At 41.3% G+C, this 19,806-nt stretch overlaps 1 protein-coding gene across 3 annotated transcripts in view; it reads left to right on the top strand.

The window, feature by feature from the left end:
• The window catches only part of NAALADL2 (N-acetylated alpha-linked acidic dipeptidase like 2), an 847,134-nt gene that overhangs the window by 208,697 nt on the left and 618,631 nt on the right, over positions 1-19,806 (top strand). For all 3 annotated transcript variants that reach the window (XM_061637347.1, XM_061637348.1, XM_061637349.1), the window contains exon 2: positions 1,730-2,219. In XM_061637347.1, coding sequence (XP_061493331.1) covers positions 1,730-2,219 — 490 coding nt within the window. The remainder of the gene's footprint in view (positions 1-1,729; positions 2,220-19,806) is intronic.

Genomic DNA, 19,806 nt, shown 5'->3' on the forward strand with positions numbered 1-19,806 from the left:
CAGACATATAACTAACTAACTAAATTTATATCCCAGCCTTCCTCCCAAAGGGAACCCAAGGAGACAAACAAGTGATAAAGTACTAAAATGAACTTAAAAACAAAACGTCTTACCAAAACAATTCTTAAAAAAAACACAGTTCTAATACAGATGTAAGACTGGGATAAGGTATCTAGTTAAAGGCTTGTTGAAAGAGGAAGGTCTTCAGTAGGTGCAGAGAAGACAACAGAGACAGCGCCTGTCGAATATTTAGAGGGGAATGAATTCTAAGGGGTAGGTGCCATGACACAAGAGATCCACTTCATATATTGTGTGAACCGGAATTCCAGATAAGGTGGTACCTGCCGGATACAACTGGGTATATAAGGGGTGAGATGATTTTTCAGGTATCAGTGACTTTGACCTGGTTGGTGAGCAGACTGGCAGGTGGGAGCTGGTTGACATTGTACTGAGCAACTGGGCGAAATTATGCCTAGCCTGTTTAAAAGTGTGTAGGGCATGTCTTCTCTTAGATGAGGCATGTTTTCTGTTGGGCTCATGCAAACCCCAAATCCATCAGGATGAACAAAGTCTGGAATGGGTGGATCTCTAACTAAGCTTGGCCAAGGCTATGCCAGCGGAAGTCTCTTATGCCAGCTCAGCCAGAGATACCCCAAACTCAGTCCTCAATCCTGGCTCAGCTTAGGTTTAGTCAGCTCAGCCCGGCTTAGCCAAAGCTGGCAGAGCAGAGGCTGGGATAAGTCCCCAAAAAGAGAGGTTCTCGGCAGGACAGAGCAGGGGGAGAGTTACCCCTGTTCCAAATTCTGTTCACCTCAGTTATGTGAAAGTGCAGTGGAAGTTAAACTTGTGAGATGGACAGTGCAAGTCAAACTCTATTTTAAAGGCTTATTTTCCCTCTGCCAGGTTCAGGTTTATTTGGGCAGCAGTAGCCCTGCTGCTGAACGGAGCTTGGAATAGGGTTAAATTCCACCACCATAATTTACTCCAGAGTAAATTATGCTGGCTTCCTATAGTTTGGATTGGTCTGCTTCTTTGTGTACTATGCTTGGCAGTTTGTGAGGATTCTCTTCTAAAAAACTTGACAACTAGTCTATGAGATAGATGATAAATAGATAGGTTGCTGTTTACTTTTGGATGTTGTTTTTTATGGTATGTCATTCCATTTATTAATTGCTTCCTATAAAAGATCTCAAAGTGATTTAACAACAAAACCCCAATAAACACACACACACAATTTTAAACAATTTAATATATAAAAATAATTTCAAATCCAATACAGACACCATCCAAATCTTGTTATATTTTTTTAGGTTAACTTGTTTTTAAGCCCTGATTTTTAACATCTGATTTTATTGGCATTTTAAAAGTATATTTTATGCAAATTGCTTAGATTAGCAGTATGCAAATCCTGTTATTTATTTATTTTTTAAAAAGCAGACTGGGAGAAAAATTTCCACTTAAAAGACCTGTTGAAAAATGAAAGTCTTCAATAGGTGCCAAAAAGACAATAGAAATGGTGTCTGTCTGGTATGTAACTGGATTCCAAATAAATAAATAAATAGAGCTATATAATTTAGAGATTTTTTTTTAAAAATGAAATCTGCTTGTAAAAGGGACAATACCAGATCACTGCAAATCTTCCAGCAGTCATGTACCTGCATCCCACCAGTGCATAAAAGAACATTCTAGAATTTTGTTTAAATTAATTCATTTCCTTTTTTTTTAACAGGTAAAAAGATGGTGTACCACAAAGTCAGTGAAGACCAGAGGACACAATATCTAGATAATGATGACCTCCAAGCCACTTCCCTGGAGCTAGAATGGGATATGGAGAAAGAACTGGAGGAGTCTGGCTTCGACCATTTTCAGCTGGATGGGACAGTCCATCAACAAGTGGGAAGTACTGAGAACACTGGCCTTGACCTGGAGCCCATTCACACATCGGTATCTCCCAAAGGGAGGTTCCAAAGACTTCAGGAGGATCCAGACTATGTCTCCCATTATACAAGACCTACACCAAAGAGCAATCGCTGCAGCTTCTGCCGGATATTTAAGCTATTTTGCACTGCTATGAGTTTACTTATTTTGGGGGTTTTGATAGGCTACTATGGACATGTACAATGCCCTCCTTCCCCACCACCTCCAGAACCAAGTGATCCTCACCTCAGCCAGGAGATTCTTGAAGAAATCAAAGCAAAGGATCTTGTACAGATTTTCAGGTATGTATTTTGTTTTAAAGTTATTATATGATATTTTAACTAAATATTGATAAAAAGGAGTGGGCATTTGGTCAAGAGATTAGACGACATGTCTCACTTCTCGTGGATACACCTCGGTTCCTTACCACTGTTTTATCCTGCCTTCTGGGAGTGATACGAAAGACCACTGATGCCTCAAGTGCCATGGGAACAGAAAGACCATCTCTGCCAAACATGAGTGTTTAACAAGACTCATTGGCCTGGTTCATATGACACAGTAAGCCAAAGTATGGCTTGCCAGGGCCATGCAAACATGCAGGCTCCCAGTGAGGAGCTAACAACTGCTCTAACAGCTGAATCATTTTAAGGATGCATATACGGAGAAGGAGAGCGAGTGAGAGAGATGTATACACATGAATATAAGATGGAGATAAGGACAAACATGTTCTTTGTTATTTTCAGCAGCAGAGGTACATCCAAGATGTTTTGCTGGTCACCTCACCCCAAAAAGGATATTGTAGAGTAGGAAAAGATTCAGAAAAGGGCAACCAAAATGATCAAGGGGATGGAGCAAAAACATTTGAGGCTTTTTAGTTTGGAATAAGAGGTAACATGACAGAAGTGTAATAAAATTATGGTTGGTTTGAAGAAAGTGGGTAGAGAAAAGTTTTTCTCCCTCTCTCCTAACACTAGAACTTTTGGATATCCAGTGAAGCTAAATGTTGGAGGTTTCAGGACTGACAAAAAAAAAGTATGCACTGTAAAACTGTGGAATTTGGTCCCACAGGAAGCAATGATGGGCACCACATTGGGTGGCTTTAAAAGATTATTAGACAAATTCATGGATAAGGATGACAGCAGCTACCAACCCTGATGGCTATATTCTACTTCCACTGTTGGTGCTTCTTAATTCTAGTTGCAGGAGGGGAGGGTGCAGATGCCTGTGGGCTTCCCATAGATATGGGATATTACTCTGTAATGGGAAAAACCACAAGGTGGAATTCTCCCTTCCCCCTGCACAACTTTTAAAGATACAGAAAACCTCTTGGTTGCCAGGCCCAGCCTCCCAGAGGTCTTCTGTATCTTTAAAAGGTGTACAGGGGGAAGGGAGAATTCCACCTTGTGGTTTTTCCCTTTCCCATTCCCATTACAGTGTTGCAAGAACACCTGCACTTGGCTGACCTTCTCTTCTCCTAAAGATACAGGATCAGTCTCAGGCCATGAACCTGGCAACCCTATTGGCTACTGTGGGAACAGGATGCAAAACTAGATGAGTCTTTGGTCTGATCCAGCAGGGATTTTCTGGACACTGATAATTAGCTGCCTGGGGTGGCCACCTCACTCTGCCTAAGGGCTGGTCTTGCTCAACAGCTCTAAGATTTCATTTAAAAGTTCCTAACTGATCTCTGATGCCAGTGACTGTTTTATACAGAGTTTGTTCATGGGCCTGTTCAGTGAAATCACCTGGTAAATCTTTTTCTGAGACCGTGTCACTGCAATTTGTTTCTGGGTACATGTTCGAATATTCCCCCACGGGGGACAATAATTCCTTCACATAGAAAATATAACATTTCAGATAGCTAGGCTGAAGCCTTCTCTTGTTATGCTTGTTTTCTGTCTGCAGGGATCTTATTATTTAAGAGACCATATAAATGCATCATTTTCTCCGTTAGCCTGAAGTGCTATAGTCCCCAAAAAGCTTTACCTAAACTCAGGGAAAAGCCTTACCACTTGATCCTGCTGAACGTATAAACTGTCTAAATGTAATTTTATGTGCTGCATATCTGTGCAGAGATATCATGCCAGCCTACATAAGGCATGTTCAGATGTTAGCATTTCCATACTCTTTGGTATAATACACCTACTGTGTGTGGGAAGTTTCACCTCCAGGTAGAAAGTGGAGATTCTGTCTTTTTCTGGAGAAAGAAGTTTAAAATAAATGATGACAGCATCTGTTACATAGGAATATGAAAAAAATCATCCACAAGATCATTCAAGTTAAATATCCACATTTCTAGGATTTTTATCATTCAAATGAAAAAAGTGTCTCTTAACCCCCTATTTCCTCAGCATTAACCACATCCACAAGTATTCTTTGTAAAGGCCTTCTCTGTATACTCGTGAAAGCACTCTTATTCAGTTCTCTACCTGAGGCTCTGCGTTGGACTGAAATTCTTAGCTCCAGAGTAGGGTTGCCAGGTCAGAAGCAACCCAAAACCTGAGATTTGAGGGGCGGGCCCTAGTGATGTCACAGGGTGGGCCCTAGTGATGTCATTAAGCATGATACATTAAGCATCAATCACAGTTGCTTGGAGCATACAATTAAAAAAAATATCTGATTGGGAATTAAGACAGATATCTGAGCTAAAAGATGAAGCCTGGGTAGGGAACATTTAATCTAGCCTACTTGCTTTCAGCAAGAAGGGTTTAAGTGCCTTCAGGCCAGGCCAGTCATCAGAAGGCCACTGTAGGAAGAAAGGTGCCTAGTGTTGTGGAGATGTTAGATGGGAGCTTTGGGGAGTAAAGATGGATGCTGCTGAAGGCTGCAATTCTAAACACACTTACTAAGGGATTAAGCCCCATAGAACTCAACAAGACTGACTTCTGGTAGATATAGTTTGGATTGTGCTGTTGGTAAACCTTGACTAGGGTTCCTCTGCAAAGACATCCATATCCAAGCAGGGTTGGCAATCCCCTGCCTGGAATGCCCTGCCCTTATCTTTTAACGTGGCTGCTCCAAACTTCTTTACAGATTTGACCCTTCACTTCAGAAAGAGGTCTGAGAAATGAGTAAGAGTAAGGAGTATCTTTTAAAATTGTTCTTTTCAATTCACTCTTGAATGCACATCATACCTAGGGCAGATCCACACCATTCATTTAAAGCACATTCAACACCCATTTGAAGCACATGAATCCCACCACAGAATCATGGGAACTGCAGTTTGTTAAGAGTGGTGAGAACTATAACTGTGAGGGGGAAACGACACTTCCCAGGATTCTTTAGGGGACGTCGTGCGCTTTAAATGCAAGTTGGATGTGGTTTAAACGTATTGTGTGAATTCACTTAATAAATTTTGCCTGCATGTAAATTGTTTTAATTTTTCAAAATGGAAATGAGCTATAAACTGTAGTGGGTGACCATGGACTACTCACCATCTCTCAGCCCCTCAGGATGAAAACAATGGAGAACCATAACCGCCCCAAGGCATGCTTAAAATGTAAAGGAAGTATTGTACAACCATAGTGTGAAATCGGATACTTATTGGGACACTGTATGACAAAATATTTATATAAGCATGACTATCAAATATGTTTATTATTTATGCAACCTGTAAAGATATTTATAGTGCAATCCTATGTTTGTTTACTCAGAAGCAAGTCCCAATGTATTCAATGGGGCTTACTTAACCAGGGAAAACTGTACCCTGAAGTGATAAGGAACTTGTTCTTTTAACAAGCCTTTTAAGTTGAGACCTTATCCCAGTCTGTGTCTGTGTTAGAATTGCTTTTTAATATGTTTTTAAACATTTTCTTTAAAAAAATGTTTTTAAAGCTTTTAAAAATGTTTTTAAAGATGTTTTGTTTTAATATATTTTAAAGTCTGTTTTTATGATTTTTAAAGTGTTTTTAGTGCTTTTGTTTGCCGCCCTGAGCTCCTACTGGGAGGAAGGGCAGGATATAAATCAAATAATAAATAAATAAAAATAAATAAATAAACTTCATTCACTCAACCCAGAATTCAGAATCATGCCACTTTAAGCCATTTTGCAACTGTTTATACTTGTTTTATGGTTATTGGTTTTTAAAGTGATTTATTTCTTATTGTGAGCTGCCTTGGTTTCCAATCACCAACCCTACCTCACAGGGTTGTTGGAAAGGACACACACACAGAGAGAGGTATAAAAATACACCCCATATAATCCTAACCATGTCTACTCAAAAGTAAGTCCTAATGGAGTATTGGATTAAATACTTTCATATTTCATAGCCCAGGGTCTGACTCTTGCACAGAAGAGAAAAAAAAACCTTTAAGCCATATTACTTACACAAACTGCAAAATCTGAAAGCCTCAATTTTCTGATGTTGAAATTAAGCTTAGGCATGCCTGGATCAAGAAGTCACAACCTGGCTTCATTTATTGGCTACAATCCTAAAAGGGCGGGGTTAGAGCCAGAGCTTGAACAAGTTACTTTTTTAAACTACAACTCCCATCAGCCCCAGCCAGCATGGCCACTGGATTGGGCTGATGGGAGTTGTAGTTAGAGCTAGGAGCTGTTCTAAACATCTGTAAAACAGATTTAACAGTCGCGTGGAGGGCGGTTGATGTTTTGGTGTATATCTCGGGAACCAGACCATCTAGATAGCTGGAGAGCTGGAGGGGGCCCCCAAAAACTGGAGACTCTGGCCGAAAACCAGAGATCTAGTAACCCTACTCCCACACAGACATCAGATCATAGGTGATACAGACTGTTCCCGCAACACTTCTATGTATCTTACCTACTGCCCAGTCTGCACACTGAATGGCTGATTAAGAAAAACAAAAACAAGTAGGGCAAACAAAAACATCCCAGTGGGGATGTTTAGGGTTGCCATATTGCCCGGTTAGCCCGGTTTTACCCAGATTCTTTGCATGCCACCTGGAGCCCGTTTAGCCCGGATTCTCAGCTTTAATTTAAAAAACAAATTTTCTAGGTGGTCCAGTTCTCAAGATATACATAAAAACGTCAGCCGCCCCTCCTGACTGTTAAATCTTTCTTTAAACAGTACTACTCGCTATGGGCGGTTTAAAAATGAAACAAAATAACTAACTAAATAAATAAATAGCACTTCGTAGCTTTAACCCCGCCCATTCAGGATTGCAGCCAATCAGTGAAGCCAGGGTTGCATTTGGTTGACCTGAGGCAGTGTCTAGAAAACCTCATTGCAATGCCAGAAAATGGTGGTTCCCCTCCCCTGTTTATCTGAAAATCTCATAAATTGGGTAAGTATATACATTTCAGTTTTTTTCCCTCTTGTGTGCAGGAGTCAGATCCTGGGCAGTGTTTTGAAAACCTTCCCAATACTTGCTTTTGTAAAAGCAATGCTAATCCCATATGCCCAGAGTAAATCCCATTGAATTCAATAGGACTTTACTTTTGAGTAGACGTTGTTATGAATGTGCTGAAAATCAATGGGACTTTGGAGTGAATGTAAAAATAATAATAATAATAATAAAATTTTATTTCTAGGCTGCCTATCTGACCGCGCCAGCGGCCACTCTAGGCGGCGTACAAAATCAAGTAAAATACAGCATATAAATACACATAGAAACCGAAAATCTAATATAAAATTAAACTAAAACCACCCACAGCTATAGCAGATAAAATTAGGCTACTCCAGGGGTCTTATAGGCCTGCCTGAATAGCCAGGTTTTCAAGGCTTGGCGAAAACTTGTCAGGGAGGGGGCATGGTGAAGATCATAAGGCAGAGAGTTCCAGAGGGTGGGGGCCACAATTGAGAATGCCCTCTCTCTGGTCCGCACCAGCCTAGCTGTTTTAACTGGTGGGACCGAGAGAAGGTCTTGAGTGGCTGATCTCGTCAGGCGGCATATTTGTTGATGCTGGAGGCGCTCCTTTAGATAAACTGGGCCAAGACCGTATAGGGCTTTAAAGGTTAATACCAACACCTTGAATTGGGCCCGGTACACAACTGGTAACCAGTGTAGATCTTCTAGCACCGGAGTGATGTGATCACGGCAACGGCTGTTCTTAATCAGATGCGCCGCCACGTTCTGTACCAGCTGTAATTTCCGGACTGTTTTCAAGGGTAACCCAACGTAGAGCGCATTACAGTAGTCTAAGTGAGAGGAGACCAGGGCATGCACCACCCGTGGGAGAAGATGGACAGGAAGGTAAGGTCGCAGCCTCTATATTAGATGTAATTGATACCAAGCTGCCCGGCTCACTGCCAAGACCTGAGGCTCCATGGACAGCTGGAAGTCAATGATGACCCCGAGGCTGCGGACCTGGTCCTTCAGGGGCAATTTTACCCCATTTAGCACCAGGTCTATGTCTCCCAACCTTCTCCTATCTCCCACGAGCAGCACCTCGGTCTTGTCAGGGTTTAGTTTCAGCCTATTTCCTCCCATCCGTTCACTTACTGACTTCAGGCACTTGGAAATGGTCTCCACAGCCAACTCTGGTGAGGACTTAAATGAGAGATAGAGCTGGGTGTCATCTGCATATTGGTGGCACCGCAGCCCAAATCTCCTGATGATGGCTCCCAGCAGCTTTACATAGATGTTGAATAGCATGGGGGAGAGGATAGAACCCTGTGGCACACCACAATTGAGAGGCCAAGTGTCTGAAACCTCATCCCCCAATGCCACCCGTTGATGTCTGTCTAAGAGATAGGAATGGAACCACCGTAAAACAGTGCCCCCTATTCCCATTCCCTTCAGACGATCTAGAAGGATACCGTGGTCGACGGTATCAAAAGCCGCTGAGAGATCCAGGAGGACGAGGAATGCATGTTCTCCCTTATCCAACGCCCTCCTTAAATCATCTACCAGAGCGACCAAGGCTGTTTCAGTTCCATGTCCAGTCCTGAAGCCCGACTGGAATGGATCCAAATAATCTGCTTTATCCAAGTGTGTCTGTAACTGTTCGGCCACCACAAAAAATAATTGTGTTTGTGTTTTAACCCTTTCTGTCCCTTTCTCCAGTCCTATTTTAAAGCAAGTAGGCAGGGCTTACTTAGGTATTACAGTTTTTATTCTGTAGGAACTAATACTGATTTTTTAAAAAAACTAATACTGATTTTTCTGCAATGACCAACTGATTCGACAATAAACTATTATATGGGCTGTATGTATTTATACATCTTCTGTGTGTGTGTCCGTGCGTGTATGGAGTGTTTCCAACAACCCTGTGAGGTAGGGTTAGAAACCAAGGCAGCTCACAACAAGAAATAAAGCCATTTAAAATCCAATAACCATAAAAACAAGTATAAACAGTTGCAAAACAGCATAAAGTGGCATGATTCGGAATTTTGGGTTGTGTGAATGAAGTTGCTTATCACTTGAGGTTGCATTTCTGTCCCTGTTTGAGTAAGCCCCACTGAATACACTGGGACTTGCTTCTGAATAAATAAACCTAGGATTGCACTATAAATATCTTTACAGTTTGTGTAAATAATAAATATATTTGATAGTCATGCTTATATAAATATTTCTTCATTTATCATATTTTTGGTTTTTGGTTAGGAATCCTGACTGGTTGTGAGATGCTTAGTTTTCTGCCTTACCCATAGGAATCTTGTTGTGGTTGGTATGGTGTTGCATTTAAGAAATCATGGTACAAAATGGCCTGAAACAGTATAAGGCAGATTCCTTGGTTCCTAAAAGTGGGAAAAGACTCAAGGGCCACAGTGACGCCAACATTTATTTATGTATTTTTATTTACAACATTTATATACTGCTTTATTGTAAAAAATCTCAAAGCGGTTTATAGAAAGAATTAAAACAATATAATTATTGGCAAAAGTGTTAAGGACAGATACTTAAAAACATTCAAAACAATAAAACCAACAATGAGTTAAAAACAGATTTAAAAACACAATAGCTTCCACATGCCTGAAGAGGCTTGCCTCAAGAAAACTGATTTTAGCAGGTGCTGAAAAGAGGCATCTGCCTAATGTCAATAGGCAAGAAGTTCCAAAGCGTAGGTGCTGCCACTTTACAGGACTGATTTCTTACAAGAGCAGAACAAGTACTATGTGGCACCCATAACATGGAAAGCACAGCTTGAACTTGGCGTACGTAGCAAATCAGCAACCAATGCAGATTTCAGAGCAGAGGTATTATATGCTGATAGGATCTGACTCATGTCAGCAATTGTGCTGCAGCATTCTGCATTAACTGCAGTCCCCAGGTCAGGTTGTGCTGCATGGGGATTTCTGTGACCTTGGCTGACTGGCTGCTAGGATTTTTTTAGTTTGGGATTTTGGTTATGAATCCTGACTGGTTGTGGGATGCTGAGTTTTCTGCCTTACTCATAGGAATCTTGTTGTGCTTGGCATGGTATTACATTTAGGAAAGTGTTACTGCCTTTTGTGTTGTTTTTTTCCTATTTGCATTTCACTTATCTTTAACCTCACTCTGTTACAGCCATAGAAGCAACAGCAGCATATGCAACTCCCATTAGTAATAAGAGCAAGAATTTATAATTATTATTTTAATTAAAACAAGAGGCTTATGATATATCTCTGAAATATATCATATATGTAATGGTTAACCATACTAAAAAATGTAAATAAGTTTATTTCGGTCAGTGACCAGCAAAGGTTAACCATACTGCTGCCCTGACTTACTTTATGTTTGTTGCTATTTTGTGTTTTTATTATGTTTTTATATTGATTGTGTATTTTATTGTTTTTATTATATCTGTAAGCTGTGCTGAGCTCTGTTTTTAACAGCAGAAGGGCAGGATATAAATCCTCTTAATCAATCAATAAATATTCCATAGTGTTGGAAACTAGAGTCTAGGCATTTAAGGCTGAAAATGTTGCTTTAAAAAAAAAGATTTCTCACATCTTTCCCCAGTTTTTGGTGGCAATTCCTAGGCACAAAAACAAAACAACTGGACAATCCAAATATTAACATGCAAATCATTTGCATAATATGCAAATGATATGCAAATTAGCCTGCCCGGATTTGTGGAACTGAAATATGGCAACCCTAGGGATGTTTAGCCTTGAGAATAGAAGACAGAGGGAAGCTATGATAGCACTCTTCAAGTACTTGAAAGGTTGTCACACAGAGGAGGGCTGGGATCTCTTCTAAATCATCCCAGAGTCCAGTACACAGAATAATGGGCTCAAGTTACAGGAAGCCAGATTTTAACTATCAGGAAAAGCCTCCAAGCTATTACAGCAGTACAACAATGGAACCAATTGCCTAGGGAAGTTGTGGGCTCTCCAACACAGAAGGCCTTCAAGAGGCAGCTGGACCTCTCGGGTCTGTTTTAATTTGGATTCCTACACTGAGAAGGGGGTTGGACTCAATGGCCTTATAGGCCCCTTCCAACTCTGCTATTCCATGAATCTAAGTAGGCCTATGGGCCAACTATGTAACTTTTTTAAAACGATTATTTGATCTGTGCTATCAGCACTACTATGGTTCTTACTAGTAATAAAAAGTTACTACAACAAATGGTCCCAAAATGCATAGCTTTTTCAGTCTAGTTTGTAAATATATAAATATTCCAAGAATGTGGACTTATCTGCACCAGACATTAAAAGCGGTATTATACCACTCTAAATAGTAATGACTTCCCCCAAATAATCATGGGAACTGTAGTTTGTTAAGGGTGCTGACAGGAGACCCCTATTACCCTCACAGAGCTACAATTGTCAGAGTTCCCTAGGAAGACGGATTGATTGTTAAAACTAGTCTGAGAATTGTAGCTCTGTGAGGGGAATAACCATTCTTAGCTCCCTTAACAAACTGCAATTCCCAGGATTCTTTGAGGGAAGCCATGACTGTTTAAAGCAATATAACAGTGATTTAAATGTATAGTGCAGATGGGGCCTGTGTCGTGGAACCTTGCTTTAATTTTTTTTCTGCTCTCAAAATCGATTTGTCCCCTTTCCACTAAAATCTAAAATAGTATCCCTGCAATGCATAGGCAATCCATTTCCACAAGTGAGGCACCATCTTGACATTTGCTTATATCAAACCATGTTTCTCCTGAAGCATTGGCACTGCAGATCTAGTGTTCTAATTATCAGCCTGTGCTGAATTTGCTAATTAGTCTGAAAGCATAGGTAGTGATTATTGCTTTTGTGTATTTAAGGCCCCCAAAAGAGAAATTCTGAGAAAGGACCACCCCCAAAGGGGCAATAATAGAGCTAGTCAGGCTTTGAGACAACAGGACTCAATATCATCTGAAATACTGAAAGATATTAAAAATCCAATAGAAATTAAGAGTTTTTATCTCCATAAACACTGGGTTTTTCTTTCTGGTATTACATGACAAATATGGAGGCAACAGGTAGGGAACATGTTCTACTTAGTGTTAACTTATTTAAACCTCTGATCGCTGCAATCAAACACACAGCTTATCACAGAAACCTTATCACAGAATTCAGACCAGCAATAAAATGTTCAGGGTTCCAGCCAGCTGTGTAGGGATGGGAACCTTTGGCTGGTGCCACTTCAAAAGCATTCCATTGACCTAACAGTATCAATTCAAGGTTGTTCTTTGTCTGCTATCCATTGCTCTTGATGGTCTGATTTCTTTCTCTCCAAAAATATAAATATTAATATCAATATTTTGAAAGAAACAATCAATATTTTGAAAGGAATTATTGATTTTTTAAAAAGAAACAAGTAATATTTTAAAATGAATGATTGATATTTCGAAAGAACAGCAGCTTTGCATCCTCCTCCTCCTCTGCTATTAAAGTCTACTATAGGCTTGGCTTGCTTCTTCCCCACTTGGAGCTTGGATTATTTGAGTGGAGGGGGTGGCAGAGAGAGAGAGAGAGAGAGAGAGAGCACTCTACTGCTGTGCTGTGAGTAAAATCAATAAAAGAACAATATATTTTAGAAAATATTAGGGGGGGGAATCTGGTATCATCTGCTCAAGTTCAGAGCAAACAGGATTGCTTTGCAAAGATGGAGGATATGGGGGCCATTGAAAAATCCAGTGCTAAATCTGAATTCAGTTGAATTCTCACCCATCCCTACAGCCATGCCCTTTTAGAGGATGTTCCATTGCATTCCTCTTCCACCACCCCCCCAGTTTTTCACCCACTTTCCAGACAGTATTCCATGGCCACTGAGCTTCTTCAGTCATCATACAGTGTTTTCTTAGGATCACTTCAATATTTTCTCACAGTAGAGAATCAACAAAAGGCATAGAACTCTGTGTGTGTGTATGTGGGGGGTGTATTACTGTAGCACAATATAGGAGTTAATGCTTAAGGACCATAAAACACCTGTTTGTAGGTAAAAAGGAATTAGTAGGCTGTCCCTTGCGTGCACATCACAAATATGAAAAGCTTCTAATGAACACTGTAGGTTGAAGCCCAGGTGTTCCCTTTAATAATATGATAACATCCAGAAATAGCTTAAAATTTAAGAGCAAACTCAGCATTAAATATACATGCAATTCTGTATCACAACTGAGTACTGCTAATCCATAAAGATTACATCACCTAACAGTATCCTCCAATATAATCATGAGAATATGGGTTCTTATTATTTGTTGTCTTATTATTATTATTATTTCACTGGGGGCTCTGCTCCTGCTCGCTTTGCTTGCCAACCTCGCCTACTGTCACCAGCGCTCCCCCTCCCTCCCCCTGCATACGGGTTATTAGCACTCCTCCACCCCATGGGGCACCAGCGGTCCCCTGTTCCATCAGTTGCTAGTGCTCCCCCTCCCTCCATCCTTCCCTCCCCCCCATGGGTCACCAGCACTTCCTCCCTCCCATCCCTGGTCACCACTGCTCCCTCCGTCCCCCTCCACTCCACAGGTCAGCAGCACCCCCTCTCTCCCCCATGGGTCACCAGCACTCCCTCACCTTCCCCCTACGGGTCCCCTCCCACCCACCAACCCACCCACCTACCGAGGGCCAGGCCCAGCCAGCACAGCCGTCTCTGGCCTCTCAGTCACTCGCTCACCCACACGCTGCCACCAGGTGCCTTGTGTGCTGCTGCTGCCGCCACTGAAGCGTCATACACCACCACTACTGCCCTGCCTTGCCTCACTGCACAGAAGTGTTCACAGGTAGTGTGACACTTAGAAAAGTATTATACAGTAATATTAATTACCATTTATTTATTTATTTTATTTGTTAGTCACTTTTCTACACACATATGTACACTCAAAGTGACCTACAGTTAATAAAAAATAAAATTACAAATAAAAATAGAGTAAAAGATTAAAAATATATAAAAAGTTAAAAAACAAGAACAGTACATAATGCGGTGGAGCAAGCCCTCATAGGAAGGCTTCTTCATTTCAAGGTGATTTATGATAGCACAATAAAAAACAACTAAAATAGCTTTTAAAACAATACAAATAAACAGTCGAGGCAGAGAACTAAACAATACAAAAAAACCATCCAGCCGGAAAAGGTTGTCAAAATGAAAGTCTTTGTTTCCAGAAAGTACAAATATCTGGTGCCTGTTGTATCTCCAACAGAGATGCTATTCCACAAAACAGGGGCAGTCACATTGAAAGCCTTGCTCTGAATAGGTGTGAAGTAGGCTTCAGATATCTTAGGGATTTCAAGGAGAGATTCTCCTGCAGAATACAATGACCAATTATGCCGCCCGACCAGATCAGCCACGCAAGGCCTTCTCTCAATCCCACCAACCAAAACAGCTAGGTTGGTGGGTACTAGGGAGAGGGCTTTTTCTGTGGTGGCCCCCACTCTCTGGAACTCCCTCCCGTTTGATCTTCGAAACGCCCCTTCCCTGGATGTATTCCGCAAGGCCCTGAAGACGTGGCTATTTCAACAGGCCCTTGAGATCCTTGGGATGGGTTAATCTCCATGATTTTGTCATCTATTATATGCTGCAAATGTAAATATTTTATAAATGTATTGATGACTGTCCAGTATTTTATTTATTGAGACTAATGTGACTGCATTTGATATTATTGTATTTTATCTCATTTTAATGTACGTCGCCTAGAGTGGCTATCTGCCAGATAGGCGACACACAAATTAATTAATTATTATTATTATTATTATTATTATTATTATTATTATTATTATTATCTGCTGGGTATGTGAAGGGTATGTAAATTGGGGCACAATCCTATAGGTATTTACACTGGGTTAAGGGGAGTTAGGATATGGTGGATCTCTGGGTGAGCTGGCTGGGTTCTGGCTCAGCTGTGCTATGCTGGTGTAAGTCCCTCATCGCAGCTCAGCTGGCAAAACCCTGCCCCTTCAACTCAGCCAGTTGAGCCAATGTAAATCCCCCCAAAAAGGTGCTCTGTGGATCTGGTGGGGCGGGAACCTAGGAGAGCAGGACTTCTGCCATCTTCTATATTAGTTCAGGTTGTTCATGTGACCTCCAGTCCTGGCTTAAGTTAAGCTGGCAAAAATGGTGGTCTAAGTAAAAACACACAATAGCTCTGTTCTTTACTGCTTTTATTTCCATTTCCATTGGGCTCTGCCAGCTAAGCCTGCATTCTCTCCTTCCGAGGGCTCCTGAATGGAGTTAGGATCTGACTTCAAGCATGTGTAACTTCCTCGATTTACGATTACTCTGCCAGTCTCCCAAGTAACTTTGTCCCAAGCTGTATAGGGCCTTATATATTACTGCCAAAGCCTTGAACTTGCCCTGGTAGCAGATTGGCAGCCATGCATATCTGCTGTTTGTTATTTAAACATAGGTTATACACAATTAGGCTGTTTATGTGTAAGCAATTGCTGAGGTCAGATACTCAGACATTTCCTTGGAACAATAAATAATCATTATAACTCAGGAGGGAATATGAGAACACATTAATGCAACTGTAAATAACCACCAAGAAAAAAAAAGGATCTCCATAGCTTTGAGGCTGCATTCAATTTTTACTTAAATGCTTATACTTTCTATGAGTCATGATGCCTACAGGCCTTGTAAAATACAAAAAGGAAGTGGAGCCTGAATTCCTTAAGCACAGAATCAGGTCATTTAGTCTGTCAGAAATGAAACTTAACAGACAGATTCTTCCCCACACCTCAAAAAATCATATTAAGTACACATTGCACATGTTGCTGCTGCAACAGTTTTAAAGATTCTTGTTTTGGAATACAGAACAACAGATTTCCTCTGTTAAAATATCCAACAAACTACCAAAAGGCAAACCAAATAGGTTTTAAGATGATCCTCACCATGTGGGGAACAACCAAATCCCATTTGGAAGAGAGTTCTATAAATGGGGGACCACCACCTGGAAGGCCCTGCCCCTTGCCATCGTCCTCGGCCACTGACAGCACCATGAACAGAACTTCCTTCACAGATCTTAAAGCACAGCATGGAATGTATTTGGAGAAACATATATTTAAGCAGTTGAGTCCCAGATCATATAAAGCTTTGTGCACCAACACCTTCATTTGAACCAAGTGGCTAATAGGTAGCCAGTGCAGAGTCCTAATCGCTTCTCACTGTCTCTCCCACACAATAACCTGCAGTGTTCTGCATAACCTGCAGCCTCCATACTATCTTTGGTGACAGCCTCATGCAGAGCATATTGGAGTAGTCAAAACAAGAGGTTTTTAGAGTGTAGGTCACTGGTGTTAGACTATTCTGGTCCATGAATGGCTGTATTTATTTATTTATTAAAATGATATCCTACCCTTCCTCCCAGAAGGAGCCCAGGGTGCCAAACAGGTGATAAAACACTAAAAACATCTATAAAACATCTTAAAAACAAAACATCTTAAAAACACCTTTAAACAATCTTTAGAAACATCTTAAAAACAATCCCAACACAGATGCAGACTGGGTTAAGGTCTCAACTTAAAAGGCTTATTGAAAAAGAGGAAGGTCTTCAGTAGGTGCTGAAATGAAAACAGAGATGGGGTCTGGTGAACCAACCAGAGCTGGGCAGAAGCACTCCTTGCTCAGTATTAATCCCAGTATTGACAACTCTGACTTGCAGCAGCTCTTCAGCATCTATGGCAGATGGTCTCACACGTCCCCTCCTATTTAATCCTTTTAACTGAAAAGGCCCCCAGGGATTGAACTTGGTGCCTTCTGCATGCAAAGCAGGTTCTATACCACTGAGCTGCATCCCCTCACCCAATTCTTTGCAACAGGTCACTTGTGACAAAAAGCAGTATATAAACTCACTAAATAGAATCATAGAATAGTAGAGTTGGAAGGGGCCTATAAGGCTATCAAGTCCAACCCCCTGCTCAATGCAGGAATCCAAATCAAAGCATTCCCGACAGATGGCTGTCCAGCTGCCTCTTGAATGCCTCTAGTGTCGGAGAGCCCACTACCTCTCTAGGTAATTGGTTCCATTGTTGTATGGCTCTAACAGTTAGGAAGTTTTTCCTGATATCCAGTAGAAATCTGGCTTCCTGCAACTTGATAACAGTATAACAAACAGAATATTATTTCTGAGCTGTATGTTGCTTCTATGCCACTACACAGAACCTCACCTATAGTTTACCCGATTTACATGTTACCTAAGGCATGGAGTGATACGTAGATTGGGTGCATCAGATTGGTTTGATGTGGCATAGGAAGTACTGTACAACGGCTTCGCCATTACTGATCTTTCACTGGATAGTGCAACCTTTGAATAATTTTGGGGACTTATTCCAGAGCACATGCATAACTTCTTGGTTTATATATGGCAGGAATGAAGATATTGCGGAGTCCGTCATTCCCAGCCAGCATGATGGTAGTTACAGTTCAGCAACATCTAGAGGGCCGTAGGTTCACTATTCCTGCTATATGGCAATGGTGAAGCCAGGCTGCAACTGATTTTTTGAAATGTAGAAATCTTGACAAGTGGATAGGGAGTTCCTCAGCAGAATTGTTGTAGTTCCTTAGCAGATAAATCAATGCGGAAAGGATTCCCCCAATGTAGAGGGAGGTTTCCTACAAATTCATTCCCTCAGTGCTTGCCCAATGGAACCTCTTCCCTCTCCTGCCCCTGCACATCCCTAAATCTATTCTGGGGTTCCCCCAACCTTCCAGAGCAGATTTGGGGAGGGTGCAGGGTATGCGTGGGGACAGGAGAAGGGGAGAAGTTCTGTTGCACATGCACTTGCAGTCACGGCACAAGCTAACTGGATACGACCCAGAAAGTCTGAAAGCTGCAAATGGTAAATTATGCCAATATTTCTGTTGCTGACTACATTCTCATAGATTTCAAGGATAAATGAAATGATCTGGTACAAATGGATCAAGCCCAGTTCAAGCAAACTAGCCAGAGCACACTGTTAAGACGTTGTATGTAGGCACACACCGCACACACCCGCTGATACAAGAACATCAGTGTTTAACAAAGAACAAATGGGGATTAGTAGCACAGAGTGGGGAAAAGATGATACATTAACTGAAAGTTGCTGCAAACTGCACACAGAACACTCTGTTCAAAATCTGTATATTGCTCCCTGAGGCAAAGGACAAGATTTATTTTATTTATTTATTAAATTTATATCTTACTCTTACTCCCAAAAGGAGCCCAGGGCAGCAAGATGCTGCCGCCTTTCTCCCTTTTCCATATACAGAAGTTGACACTTGAATTTTACTTCAACAGTAGCTACCAGATAGCTTTTTCCAGTGTACTTGAGGGCAGCAGGTCAGTTTAGGGCAGTAGTCTCAATCCTTTCTGACCTGGGACTCACTTTAACCCAAATATGCATTTGGGGACTTCTTTCTTTCTTTCTTTCTTTCTTTCTTTCTTTCTTTCTTTCTTTCTTTCTTTCTTTCTTTCTTTCACTGTATGTGTTTATGGTAGTAGTGCTGCTGTTGCAACCCACCTTAGATCAGGCCATGACCTGATAGTGGGTCCCGAGCCACCAGCTGAAAACTGATTTGAGAGTTATATAGCAGGCCTGTGGCACATATAGCCCTGATCTCCAACAGAGAGGAACACTTGGGGAGAGATGCTGCTGCTGCCTCCAGCATCTGCCAGCTGAGGTGATTGCCCCACTCTGCTTCATGGTAGGGACAGCCCTCTTTATGACCACCCTGTTGGAAGTGCAACATCAGGGATCATTTGGTTTGTAACTAAAGGGTTAATTTTGTTAGTGTTAAAACTAGCGATGAGGAGATGGGTGGAGGTGTTGCTTAGCAACCAGGCAGAATGGCATGATCTTCAGTGAAGTAGCATGTGCTCTGATCGGCTGTGTAGGTGTGAGGGAGTTTTCCTCGCCGTGTTTGGTTGAATGTCTCCTTACTATGTACAAGACCTGAACTGAAAGAGAAAGCATCTCTCCTCAAATTACACAGTTTTGTTCAGTTTGTTCAGTGAAATGTTATCAAAACTTTTCTCTCTGGAGCCAGTCTGTGTTATTTAGGTAAACACATCCTACTTTGCAATTTTTTAATTAACCCCCTCACACACACCCCGTAAACTCATTTAGCACCTTCTTGTTGGGGTAAATGCAGCCTCCTGCAATGAGTGCCAAACTAGGTCCCACGTTGTTTGCATGAATGCAATTCACATGCAAGCTTATGGTTTTTTTGATATGTAAATAGCAACTAAAGTCTGTGCAGCTTTGGAAACATGGCAGTGGAGAGGGGAAATGTAACACTTTCTTTCCATGCTGGGGTCTTGACAAAAATCACCTATCTGCAACTATTATTTGCATTTCAAGGGAATCCTCCATTGGGGCCAATGGGAACTTCTTTGGCCCTGAGACTTTGCTCTTGCAATCTGTTGGTTGTCTTTCAAACTGTACCAGGATAACATAGCTTTCCATATGATATTGTTCCTTTCAAATTCTTACTCTACAGGTAATGTCTGAGGTATTAAAAGTGTGCATTTGTCAGTATTTTGGATGTCAGTTGTTATCTTCTAAAAAGGAATAATCTCTTGTTCTGTTTCCCCCCCTGCCCTTGGTATTAATCAAAGGCACTCTGAGGCCTGATCCTATAGCA

Source organism: Rhineura floridana, chromosome 7 (assembly GCF_030035675.1).
Source record: "Rhineura floridana isolate rRhiFlo1 chromosome 7, rRhiFlo1.hap2, whole genome shotgun sequence".
In the NCBI taxonomy this organism is placed as follows: Eukaryota; Metazoa; Chordata; class Lepidosauria; order Squamata; family Rhineuridae; genus Rhineura; species Rhineura floridana.